General features: G+C 36.2%; 1 protein-coding gene across 1 annotated transcript in view; it reads right to left on the bottom strand.

The window, feature by feature from the left end:
• Positions 1 to 352: 352 nt before the first annotated feature.
• The window catches only part of LOC127636186 (ATP-dependent RNA helicase DHX29-like), a 28992-nt gene continuing 15607 nt past the window's right edge, over positions 353 to 13737 (bottom strand). The window contains exons 17-27 of the mRNA XM_052116613.1: positions 13041 to 13125; positions 12728 to 12816; positions 12453 to 12581; positions 12130 to 12204; positions 10015 to 10240; positions 9505 to 9641; positions 8400 to 8490; positions 6605 to 6922; positions 3652 to 3783; positions 3098 to 3194; positions 353 to 802 (exon numbers count right to left, since the gene is read on the bottom strand). Coding sequence (XP_051972573.1) covers positions 747 to 802; positions 3098 to 3194; positions 3652 to 3783; positions 6605 to 6922; positions 8400 to 8490; positions 9505 to 9641; positions 10015 to 10240; positions 12130 to 12204; positions 12453 to 12581; positions 12728 to 12816; positions 13041 to 13125 — 1435 coding nt within the window. The 3' untranslated portion in view covers positions 353 to 746. The remainder of the gene's footprint in view (positions 803 to 3097; positions 3195 to 3651; positions 3784 to 6604; positions 6923 to 8399; positions 8491 to 9504; positions 9642 to 10014; positions 10241 to 12129; positions 12205 to 12452; positions 12582 to 12727; positions 12817 to 13040; positions 13126 to 13737) is intronic.

Here is a 13737-nt window from a genome sequence, read left to right as displayed (position 1 = left end):
AATTTAAATGATTAAAAGAATGTAAACTGATATCTCATTCACTTCTATCAGTAACAAACAAATACATCATCACCACGGGACTGCTTGTCTGCATTCCTACCAGCCAACAGTAATAAACCGGCCTGTCATACCCAGTAATAATAGCTATACAATATGGCAAAAGAATGTGGACACCCCAAAACCACACTTATATGTGCTTGTTGAACATTTAATTTTCCTCCCCAAGCTGTTGCCTGAAAGTTGGAAGCAGACAATTCATTCAATTAAAATGCTATTGTATGCATATCATCATTGCAATTAAAAGGCCTCTCCAAACCTTTTAATTAGAAGGGGGAGTCCACATGCTTGTGGCAATGTAGTGTTTAAGCTTAGAAGAATATCACAAGCATAATGTTTATGTTAAAATGTTAATTTTATTCTGGTTTGGCAATACAATTTACAAGCTAACCCCTCAGTGAGGTTTCTCAACATTTCATTTTTACTTCCCTGCAAAGGCGAAACACAGTCACTACACAGTTTGTTAAAACTGACTTATGACCGAAATCATGTCTCTAAGACTGTGATGTCCTAGAGACAAACGGGTTTGACTCCACTATGCTCAGATTCACAGAAAACGGAATGAGACTATTTTATAATCCACACTTGGCTGGACAATCAAAAAATATTTCAGTGATGGCGTAGTTACTGTGTTTTAGCTTTGTAGGGCAGTACAGTCCGTTTATGATCGAATACAAAGAGGCAGTTCCTCAGAGCATATTTTCTGACTTGATCAACTCTGTGATGATGTGTATGGTCTTCTCATCTGAAAACGATACAAATGAAATTGAAATTATATATTTAGGAAGACAAAGGAGCACAATTTGTGTGACATGTGGAGATGCTGTCTATGTAGAATGCTCTAAACTAGTTACTTGTGAGGTTCCATTTCAGATAGGATGCTGCCTTATGGGGCCGTTCATACAGGCGGCATTCTCGAAGTTCAAGTTTTTTTAACGTGACATGACGTCTTAAAAACACTGCGTTGGTTTTTAGCATGACATACTTAAAAGCAAGGTGACACATCACAGCACTCTAAGATGTTTACCTTAAAAGGCAGCTGCCTATGTTGGTATCAGACAGCAAAGCTGCTTACTAGGTTTTGAAACGGAGCTGCAACTATTCCTTCAGGGATAGTTCACCCAAAAGTTTTAATTCTCTCATCATTTACTCACCATCATGCCAACCCAGATGTGTATGACTTTCTTTCTTCTGCAGAGCACAAACCAAAAAATTAAGAAGTATATTTCAGCTCTGTTGGTCAATACAATGAAAGTGAATGAACCTGAACTTTGAAGCACTAAAAAGCTCATAAAGGCAGCATAAATGTAATGCATAATACACCAGTGTTTAAATCCATATCTTCAGAAGCGATATGATAGGTGTGGGTGACAAACAGATAAATATTTAACACATTTTATTTTACTATAAATCTCCACCTTTGACCAGCCCCAACCAGTAGGTGGTTGAATGTGAAAGTCGCTTCTACATCAGAATGTGGAAGTGAAAGTTTAGATTTATAGTAAAAAATTACTTAAATATTAGGGCTGCAACGGTACACAAAATTCATAGTTTGATATGTACCTCGGTTTAGGGGACACGGTTTGGTACGGTTTCAGTACAGCAGAGAAAACAAAGAATCTTTCTTTATATTATTTATTTTGAGTGGCTGATGGGCAATAATTCTTATTGTGAAGACTCATTTATAAATTACTGTACTATATCTTCAACAAAATTACAATACAAAACTTAAAAGCCTCTTATATGGACATTGCATAAAAACATAATAGAAGTAAAAAAAAAAAAAAAAAAAGTTTTTGCAGTTAAAACAATTGAAAAGAAATTGACATTAGCAGTGCAGATTTCTGTATCTTTTGCCTTTCAGCTCACCACTTGTACGTATTACTCAGTAAAATTAGAATATCCACATTATCAGAGGAGAGGGCAGATCTGTTAGCATTGCGTGTACTTGTTTATCTAGAGGCGGCACTACTTAAATGCGACCTTGTAGGAACTTTATAACGGGGCTCAAGTACGTTTAGCAGATGCTTAAATCTTGTGTTCTCGACGACTGAGCATGGTCGCATGTCTGCAGCATTAAATACTCCTATGGTGTTCGTTATCGCTTTAGCTCTATCTGAGCTTGCAGCGAGAGGCTGCTTGAATTTACACAGGCGGTTTATGCTTAACTCCCCTAATCTCAAGAGACACACGTGGATGTTGTCGCCACAAGTGAGTCATCATGTTAGATGTGCTTCTTGAGACATACCCGACTTCAGTGAAACAGAGCCGACACACAGCCTTCGTCCTGTTCACTACTCGTTGCCAGTATTACTGTAGTTTACCGCAAAACCATAATGCTCCCAAACAACAGATTTTAGAGATGCCGGTGGGTCTTCAATGTCTGGCTTATTTAAGTCTGACATATTTATATTTTGTTTAGCTCCATCACAGTTGGGAAAAATAATGAGCTAGCTAGTATAAACTTCACATGCATTGATCTGATATGCAGATTCTAGTGTACCGTGTGGCGCTCTGTTCTGTTAAGTTTTGGTTCCGTGAGGTCGTTGTTGCTACGCAATCTTTTTCATTTTAGTTCTATGTGGTTTTTATTGATCATTATATGTTGTTTTAGTATTGGTTTCACGCATGCTAAGATATGTAATCATTCGTGTGACTGCGTGTACCATACTGAAGGCCCTGTATCTGTTTGGTTCGGCGCGGACACATGTACCATTGCGGCCCTATTAAATATTGATCTGTTTCTCACACTCACATATCATATCACTTTTGAAGATATAGATTAAACTAGTGGAGTCTTATGGACTACTTTTATGCTGCCTTTATGTGCTTTTTGGTGCTTCAAAGTTTTGGCCACCATTCACTTGCATTGTATGGACCTACAAAGCTGAAATATTCTTCTAAAAAACTTTGTGTTCTGCAGAAGAAAGAAAGTCATACACATCTGGGATGGTATGAGGGTTAGAAAATGATAAAATAATTTTCATTTTTGGAGGGTGAACTACTCCTTTACATTTGTGAATCTATACACTGAAGTTACCTTCCAAATTCATCTTGGGGTTGGCCAATTTCCTCTCCAATAGGGAGTCGATCAGCTTACGGAGGTGTTTGAAGATCACACCGATTCTGACTGGAGCCTGATGGGATAATAAACCGATTTCATCAGAATAAAAGAGTTATCTTACCATTTGGCCAACTATATTATGACGCATCAGTGCACCTGCCAGTGAAGCGATTAATGCAAATCATGCAATCATCGAACCATGACTAACCCATGAGACAGCAGGAAAAGTTTACATGCTCTGGGGTATAACATGCTATTCTCCATCCTAAACTATTTTAAACAGCTTTTTGCTCATCGTTTTAAAATGATTCAGCATGCAGCTTTTATGACCTTGCATTGATGGAGATACTACATGGAATATTTGTTTGTACTTTTAAAATATAATTTGTCACAACGGCGCCATTTAAAATGAACTACTTGAGGCAAAAAGTTTTTTTGAAAAGGTGAAAAAAGGTGACCAGTTACAAAACTTAAGATAAAAATTCCCTTAAAAGATTCATTTTATTTTGATACAAAAAGCTTTCACTGACCTGGAAGTAGATCCATCCATCCAGAGAGATGAGTCTCTCCCGGTGTTGCACGTCAATGTCTCCTCCAAACAGCAGCATAGATAAAGGGGAGATTAATGTAGTGTCTCTAAGATACACTTTAGAGTATTTCACCTGTAGACAAGACCAGAAAAATGTAAAATAAACAAATAAACAACAGGTTTTTATATTTCCTAAGGAAACCTCTGAAAAGTGGTGCTTGCTTATGCAAAATTCACTACCACAATGCTAGGGTGTTGTAGGTGGTTGCCAGTGCATTGCTGCTATGTGGTTACTTACTGGCCCAAATCACAAAATCCCAAACCCGTTATCTCTATAACAGGGTTTTTTAAACTGGCTGCAGAAGGGGTACTAGGAGATCCATGAAAAATTATTCATAAAAGAAAAAACTATATTTACTGAATTTTTGTTGCTTGTTGAATTTACTAAAATTATTGCCATTTCAGTTGAATCAAAATGCTTCTCTTCAGGTTTATACATTTAACCTTTCATTTAAAAATATTATGTAGGAAAACCCCCTAACCCTTCAGAATCTACATTACAGATATTTACATATAGTAAGCATATTGTATAGCATTTAGTGTGTTGCCTTCTTGAGCATCAATGAATGTTTGCACTTTGTGTAATAGTTTGTCCTAAGTGTCAAAAGCTGGATCATCAATCAATCGATCGATCAATCGATCAATATCTCTCTCTCTCATATATACACACACACACACACACACACACACACACACACACACACACACACACACACACACACACACACACACAACCGGTCAAAAGTTTTTAAACATTTACTCATTCTTTATTATAATTTTTTTTTTTTTCCTACATTTTAGAATAACAGTAAAGTCATCAAAACTATGGAATAACATAAATGAAACTATGGAAATTATGTTGTGACTAAACAAAATCCAAAATAAATCAAAACTGTTATATTTTAGCATATTTAATGTAGTCAACATTTGCCTAGAATTGAATTGAATAGACCATGCGCTCTTGACATTTTCTCAACCAACTTCTTGAGGTATCACCCTGGGATGCTTTTTTAACAGTATTGAAGGAGTTCACATCTATATTGGGCACTTATTGGATGCTTTTCTTTACTATTTGGTCCAAGTCATCAATTGAAAAAGTTTTTTTAGATTCAATTTTAGTTTTATAATGAAATAAATTAATATGGTTGCACAATTATATTTTTGTCTACAAAACTAATTTCAAACATTTAAGCATACCCCTTCAGATTATGATGAAGTTCATGAGAAACATTTCAGTCAAGTGTTTCAAAAACTTTTGACCAGTAGTGTATATATGCATATATATATATATATATATATATATATATATACACACACACACACAGTATCTCACAAAAGTGAGTACACCCCTCACATTTTTGTAAATATTTGATTAGATCTTTTCATGTGACAACACTGAAGAAATGACACTTCGCTACAATGTAAAGTAGTGAGTGTACAGCTTGTATAACAGTGTAAATTTAGCTGCAGCACAGTGGCCAAGACCATACAGCGGTTTAACAGGACAGGTTCCACTCAGAACAGGCCTCGCAAAGAAGTTGAGTGCACGTGCTCAGCGTCATATCTAGAGGTTGTCTTTGGGAAATATACGTATGAGTGCTGCCAGCATTGCTGCAGAGGTTGAAGGGGTGGGGGGTCAGCCTGTCAGTGATCAGACCATACACCGCATACTGCATCAAATTGGTCTGCATGGCTGTCATCCCAGAAGGAAGCCTCTTCTAAAGATGATGCACAAGAAAGGCCGCAAACAGTTTGCTGAAGACAAGCAGACTAAGGACATGGATTACTGGAACCATGTCCTATGGTCTGATGAGACCACATAAACTTATTTGGTTCAGATGGTGTCAAGCGTGTGTGGCGGATACCAGGTGAGGAGTACAAAGACAAGTGTGTCTTGCCTACAGTCAAGCATGGTGGTGGGAGTGTATGAGTGTATGGGGCTGCATGAGTGGCCACACAAAATATTGACACTTTGGGCCCAATTTGGACATTTTCAATTAGGGGTGTACTCACGTTTGTTGCCAGAGGTTTAGACATTAATGGCTGTGTGTTGAGTTATTTTGAGGGGACAGCAAATTTACACTGTTATACAAGCTGTACACTCACTACTTTACATTGTAGCAAAGTGTCATTTCTTCAGTGTTGTCACATAAAAAGATATAATCAAATATTTACAAAAATGTGAGGGGTGTACTCACTTTTGTGAGATACTGTGTGTGTGTGTGTGTGTGTGTGTGTGTGCGTGTGTGCGTGTGTGTGTGTGTGTGTGTGTGTGTGTGTGTGTAAATATATATATATATATATATATATATATGCATATATACACTACTGGTCAAAGGTTTTTGAAACACTTGACTGAAATGTCATGTGTATATATATTTCTGGATTAAACAACATCAGGCATCAACATGCCCTGACCTCAATCTGATATAAAATTTGTGGGCAGAACTGAAAAAGCATGTGTGCAAAAGGAGGCCTACAAACCTGACTGAGTTACACCAGTTCTGTCTGGAGGAATGGGCCAAAATTCCAGCAACTTATTGTGAGAAGCTTGTGGAATGCTACCCAAAACATTTGACCCAAGTTAAACAATTTAAAGGCAATGCTACCAAATACTAACAAAGTGTATGTAAACTTCTGACCCACTGGGAATGTGATGAATGTGAAATACAGTAAAACATTTTCTCAACTATTATTCTGACATTTCACATTCATAAAATAAAGTAGTGATCCTAAATGACATATGTCAGAAATTGTGAAAAACTGACTTAAGATGTATTTGGCTAAGGTGTATGTCAATTTCTCACTTCAACAGTAAAAAGTTCTGACCGAAGGGAAAACTATTCCTTTTATTTACCTACTTTAATATATTAAAGCTAGTCTGTTTTACAGACCTTTTCCTGGAAGAGCAGCCAACCGTAGGTCTGTAGGAAGCGGTTGACTGAGGAGGGGTGAACATGGGCCTTCCCCTGAGCCGTCTCAACCATACACACCACCCGTTCCTGAATGTCCAGAGAGGCCGCGCAGAGGATACGACCCACGCTGTCGTAAAGACCTGCAGTCAACACAGCATTGAGAACAGAGATGTCCTGCTTGGAGAGCGAGCCAAGGGCTTTAGGTTCAGAGCTGGGCAAAGTGCGGGGAGTTCGGCCAGACTTTGAGGCAATGAAACCCGCCTGCTCCACCATCCTGATGAGTTCCTGCTTCACATCCTGATAAACAAGACCAATACTGGATGATTAAAAGGATCAATCAACAGCATTAATAGCCTAATATATATAAAATATTTTAACTTTATTTCATATAAAAAGGTGATTATAGTGAGACACTTACAATAGAAGTGAATGGGGTTAAACCATAAATGTTAAAATACACACTGTTTTAAAGTCTAGCCACAATTGTAAACATCATACATGTTAACATGATTTGAAAGTGATAAAATCGCTTACAAACCCTATCTCTGTAGAGTTATATCCAATTTTGTTGTCATGATAATGAAACCCTGTAATCCCGGCACCGGATATAATTTTAAACAGATAAGGTTAGTAAGCAGATTAGTAATGTTAAGGTTAGTAATGCTAACATATAATGTTTAAATCTTGAGCTATCATTTTGTAAATGTGTATTATAGCATTTATGGTCAATTGTAAGCGCCGTACTATAACAGTTTTTTTTTTTTTTTTTACAATATCTCTCTCTCTCTTCCATATATATAGTCTTATCTTATTTTCACAATTAATATTATCTTTGTATATAAACATGAAGAGAAACAGTTAAATATCATCATACACCAATAAGCCACAACATTAAAACCACCGGCCTAATGTTGCGTAGGTCTCCCTAGAGCCACCGAAATGCATCTCAGAATGCTATTCTTTTTTTAAATATTACGTAAAAACTTTATTACATAGATTGGCATAATATTTTATTACCAAAAAAACAAAGAAAAAAAACAGCCAAAAACAGACACAAATTTGCCTGTCAAATTAAAGTCAGCATTGTCAAAACCAACATGCAGGAAGCCATTTATTTGTCATGTGATAAGAAAACCATATAGGAAATTATATCACAGAGAGGATCCTAATACTCTTGTGTCAAGATCTATATGGTTTTAAAAATATCAGACATTTCAGTCTTTTTATGACATGAAAGTATAAGTTCATGTTTTGAAAAGTGGAATATCCCCAAGAAAAGTAATGGTATTAATTATTAAAAGAAATATTATACTGTATTTGTCAAGAAAATATTTTTGACTTGAAAAATATGTTAGAAAATATTATGACAAATAATAATAAAGACTGGAACTCTAATGTGTATCCAGGGTGCAAGAAAAATATTTTAATGCTTTGTGCTTTATGGTTACACCACTGTACATTAAATATAATTTTTGTGAAGAAAAAGGTATAAACTTTAAAAAACAAAAATGAAATGAAACCAACATGAACACAAATATTACTGTACATTTCTAAGAATGTGGCATGTGTTTTAAACTACATTTAAAAAAAAAAAAAACTTTCAATGTTGTAAATCCTTATTTTTCATTGACCTTTATTAATTAGAAACATGTGAGTTCTATTTGCACATTCACTGCACAACCAACACATATTCTAGATAAGATAAGATATTTGTTAGATTATGATGACTGCAAATAAATAAGAAAGTGTGTTGAGGATTGTAAGAGGATTTCACCTCAATAGTAATAAGGGCTGTGCGATTCAGGAAGTGTCTCCTGCAGTAGTTCATCTCAGCTCGAGTTCCCTCATTCCGTGCACTCTTCCACCTGTGAATACACCAGCAACTTCAGTACAGTGATTTTCATTTCATCCTGTAGACCAGTGGTGCTCACACTTCTATGGAATGCGATCTGCTTTTCATAATGTTATTATAGCGAGATCTAACATACGCACAATATATATATATCCAAAGTCGGTAGTGAAATTTGACGATTCTCTATAACTATTTTGATACCAAAACAAATAATAATAATACATATTTTTTTAATTATGTAAGTATTGTTTCAAGTTCTCAAGTAATTACTAAGTCAACACTCTGTAATCAAATAAGAACAAAGAGACAAATTAATAAAAAAAAAAATTTTAGTGTTTAATCTAGCTGTTAGTGTTCACTTTAGACATTACTGACTCTATTAACATTAATTTCTCACCAAGATGGACATTTTTGGCAGAATATTAAAGAGTATTCGCTATATTTAGGCGCATATCCGCATTACCACGAGCACTCTCAGAGCATACTCGCATGAAAAGTGCACGCACACAAAGCCGCCAGTCAGTCATGCACATGGCTACAGAATCGACGAAATAAAAAGTCGATTTTTTTCCCTCCCCAATTTAGAATTCCTAATTTGCTCTAAGTCCTCGTGGTGGCGTAGTGACTCGCCTCAATACGGGAGGAGGAGGACAAATCTCAATTGCCTCCACGCATCTTATCACGTGGCTTGTTGAGCGCATTACCGTGGAGACGTAGCACGTGTGGTGGCTTCACGTTATTCTCTGCAGCATCCACGGACAACTCACCACGCTCCACCTAGAGCGAGAGCCACATTATAGACCACAAGGAGGTTACCCCATGTGACTCTACCCTCTCTTGGATGCTTAGGAGACCTGACTGGAGTCATTCAGCACGCCTTACATTCGAACTCGCGACTCCAGTTGTGGTAGTCAGTGCCTTTACTCACTGAGCTATTCAGGCCCCCTAAAAAGTTGATAGTTGAAGTCTCTCTATTCTCTTTCCCTTTTGACCTGTTAACGAGATCGACCTTTGGTGTGATATTTACCCAACGTAAGCATTGTAGATGGTCGTGTGATCTGAGTTTGCGACTGCTAGAGCAGATTTCGCCAGGTTGGCCTCTTCTTTTCTGTTCATAGGAGTAGCAAACGGCGACTTCTCAGATATGGCTGCTGCAATGGTGGCCTGGATTTTAAACAAACAAATAAACAACACATTTTCAATTATAGATGCCAAAGACATACAATCCAAGTGTCTGTAGAAGCAGGGTGCTAAACAGTGGCTACCTTTTTACAAATGTATCCCTTAAACAAATATTCCCACTTTTTGAATTTTGAGAATGTTCCAGATTCAATACAAGTTGAGCTCTGTTAACAGCATTTGTGGTATAATATGGATTATCACATACAATAACTTTCAAATTTGCCCCTCAGTAACATACTTTAAATGGAAGTCAATGGGGCCAGCTTTCTGAAGGATTTAAATGCAGAAATCTGAAGCTCTCAAGCCAGAAGCTTTGTGAGTATTTTCTCAGTATTACTGTAGGTACCCCACTCACAATGGGTTCCAGGCAGCCAAAGATGGCGCCAAAGATGAGCATCTTGCCGATCTTCACGTTGACTGGAAGGGTGGCCAAATGATGTCCGAGAGGTGTCAGGGTATGGCTATCTTGCTGACATGCACCGATCTTCCTCAGCAGACTGACAGCGTTACACACGGCCTGCTGCTGAGGGGGATCCAGAGCTCGACAAAGGAAGTCTTCTGGAGAGCCGTATTCACACTTCTGTTCAGACACACAGAGGTGACAGTGAAGTGAGAGTGATAAACTATCAGTTGAACAGATGTGAAAACATAAAATAGAAATCAAGAACAAAAAGCTGTTCTATGTAGGGATGTGCAGGAGTAATCGACTAGTCCAGTAGTTGATCTGCACCAGTTAGTCAAGTAGTAAAAACACTATTAGAACTATTTGAAAATCAAGTGTAAATTGATTTTCCTTTCTCTTTATTTTTTACATTGGTTTCCATTTAAGCTCTGGTTGACAATTGGACAAAACTCAACAGAATGAAGCAATCTCAAGATGAATCTCACAGCGTCCTAAAATCACCGTGTTTATGACGCAGAAAACCAATGAGATGCTCCAAAAGCATCCATCTAACACATATGCATACAGACCGAAAACATACTTAAAAATAGCACAAACAGAACACTAGAAAACTTCCTGTGTGAACAGGACAGATTGACAAGCTGAACTGCAAAACAGATGGTTATCAACAGCAGGCTTATGTTCAGTAATATAGGAATGAATATGAACAAAATCTTTACTTCTTAAGCCACTTTTTGTTTTGTCAAATTAATGTTTTACTCGTCTGCAACAATAATGCAATATATTTTAATCTGATAGACTGTATAAACTACAATGTATTATTTATATTTAATTATCTTTATTTGGGGGCCTTTCTCAGCAAATAATGATAAATACTATGAATTGCAATTAATCCGATTAATTAATAGGCAGGTCATGTAATTAATTCAGGTACAAATTTTAATAGATTGACAGCTCTAATTTTATTTCAGGACATATGTAAAGTACTTGTTGAAATTGGCTTATTTTTAAGGTACTTTTATTATGTTTAATTCAGTAAAGAAATTCAATGCAAAAAAGAATCCTATTGTTATCAAGGGTTTTTGTCTTGTATTCCATTTAAAATTGTATAAAATCCTTAAAAAAAAGATACATTTACATGACGAGGAACATATTTAACTTGTTTTAAGAGAATGTATAATAAATATAAGTGTATTTTGTAAATACGTGTATTTTTTTACATAGTTATACTTCTGCGAATGCAGTAAAGACAAAATATACTTATATTCAAGATCTATTCTCTAAAAGCAAGTCTAAATATCTTACATGCTGCTTCTCAGGTGAATGCATCTTTTTTTTTTTTTAAGGATTTTAGATATTTTAGAATATTTGTATTTTTTATATTATATTTAACATTTTCAGATAACGATTTTTTCTTCTGCAGTATAGCTGCTAAATAAATTACATTGTTTTAAAAGAGTTTTACTTATTTATATTGGAAAATAAGCCAAAACAAAAACAAATCAAAAACGTATTTTGTTGCAGTGAATAATGGGGCGAAGACTTTCTCTCTCACCTTTCTGTTCACTTCAATCTATCTTTAACTCACAAAAATAAACTCTCTCTTATTAATAAAACTGCGTATTACCAATTTTCTTCATGATAAGAAATGCACAGCCACATATATTATGATTCATAAATCACGAGCCATCATGTTATAATCTAGCTGCAGCTGTCCCGTGACAGAGTGTGCATCAGCCAGTTGCAGTTTTAATCTCTCGCCCTTATATCGGATCGCAACTCATAGAAGAGGCACTGACCGCACAGAGAAATGCCAGTTTCCAGGTTTGTAGTTATTTACATGATCTGCTTTCATATTATTTGAACTTTAATAAAGCTATAACGCATTAACTATAAAATTATACATTAAATTAGACCAAACGACTATTCTACAAGATTTTTGCCTACACATTTGTTATTGTTTATTTAATGGTTTCAGCCCTATTTGATAAGTACTCGAATACAAAACTACTCAAAATGCACATCCCTTGTTCTACATTATTTTGAGAGATGAAGTTGGTACATAACATAATATGAAGGCAAAGCTCTTCCAAAGGCACTCTCAGAATCTCAGGGATAGAGTAGTCCATGAAACTATTAAACCTGCAATGGAAAAAAGAAACATGTCAAATCAATAAATACCAGAGAAATCTCCAACAAAAACAGGTCACAATAGTACTATTATTATGATAAATAATGTGTGAAAATAAAGAAAATATTGATATTAATGTATAAGAATGTTCCATAATTTCAATGTCACTTTCACCAATGCAGGGCATACACTGGTATTGGCAGTATTTTAAAGATTGGGTACGGCAATGCTTCTGTGGCACTAGTATACCATGCTATACCTGAATTTGGGATACAGGCGGAAACAGAACCCCTCTCGTACACGTCCCGCTCTGCCCTGCCTCTGGAGGGCACTGGCTTTACTCACAAACGTCTCCACCAGAGAACTCATCTGACTGCTCTCATGATATCTGATAACAGAAATGGATGATAACCATTACAAAAAAGGTAACTGTTTGATTAACCCCAAAATGATATGAAACAACATCAAAAGGATATTATTCATTGTGGATTATGTATCAAGCAGATCGAAAACATTTGTCCATTCCTGGCTCACCGATTCTCTTTTGTTTTTCCTGTGTCAATGACAAAGACCACGTCAGGAATAGTGACTCCGGTCTCAGCAATATTTGTGGACAGCACAATCTTGAAAATAATAAATAGATTAATGGATTCGCTTGGATAGTTTTTTAGCTTGAGTTTGAATAGAAGTATCTGCTAAATGAATAAATGTAAATGATCAGAATGGAATGCTAGCTTACTACTTACTGCATAATGGGCAATATATGCATGCTGTATGCTGCTATACTTTTTTTTATAGTATGTGAAAATGTGTGTGAAGCAAGTTTTAAAGTAGTATGCTACAGTACCTTCCTCACTCCAACAGGGGGCACTGTAAATGCAGAAGATTGGTCTTGGGATGACAGTGTGGAGTGCAGGGCTACCAGCTTGTATCTAGATGATAAAATACACAAAGTGTAAAATAACTCTAAAAAAGCAGGACACCGGTTAACACTGTGTAGACCTCAGTCACAGTAGATGCCATATTTACATTACGGACATGAGTGAAAATAAAGCTGATGTCCATAATCCAGCTGACAAAACATTTCACATTTGTCTTTAATTCAATTTAAAATTGTAAACTAATTTAAAGTGTAGAAGAGGCACTTGGAAAAAACAAACATAAAAATAAATGAATGTGTAAGGAATATTTCCTGTTGCATTTAAAAGGCGTCTAAATCCCAGGTAACATCTCACATTTTCTTCGTTTTCAAAATTGATTGCATGGTCACACCTCACAGGATCACTTGCTTATTAATGATTATTGAGAAACATTTACTTGAAGTGTCCATCTCATGTACCCTTGTGGAAAGACCCTTCGGATATGGACACAGTTGCTCACTTTAGTTTCAAATGACCCTTCAAAAAATGTCCCCTTCCTGCAGTACCCATCAAGAGTTTAGAATTCGTTCATATTGAACAGACTGTCCTTCTGATCTGTCTTGTTGTCGTTTATGTTTAATTAAATTGGGCATTTCAGTTAATCAGTGTAAGGGCACTCAGGCT

This window comes from Xyrauchen texanus, chromosome 43 (genome assembly GCF_025860055.1).
Source record: "Xyrauchen texanus isolate HMW12.3.18 chromosome 43, RBS_HiC_50CHRs, whole genome shotgun sequence".
Taxonomy (NCBI): domain Eukaryota; kingdom Metazoa; phylum Chordata; class Actinopteri; order Cypriniformes; family Catostomidae; genus Xyrauchen; species Xyrauchen texanus.
This window is presented reverse-complemented; position numbering and strand designations above follow the sequence as displayed.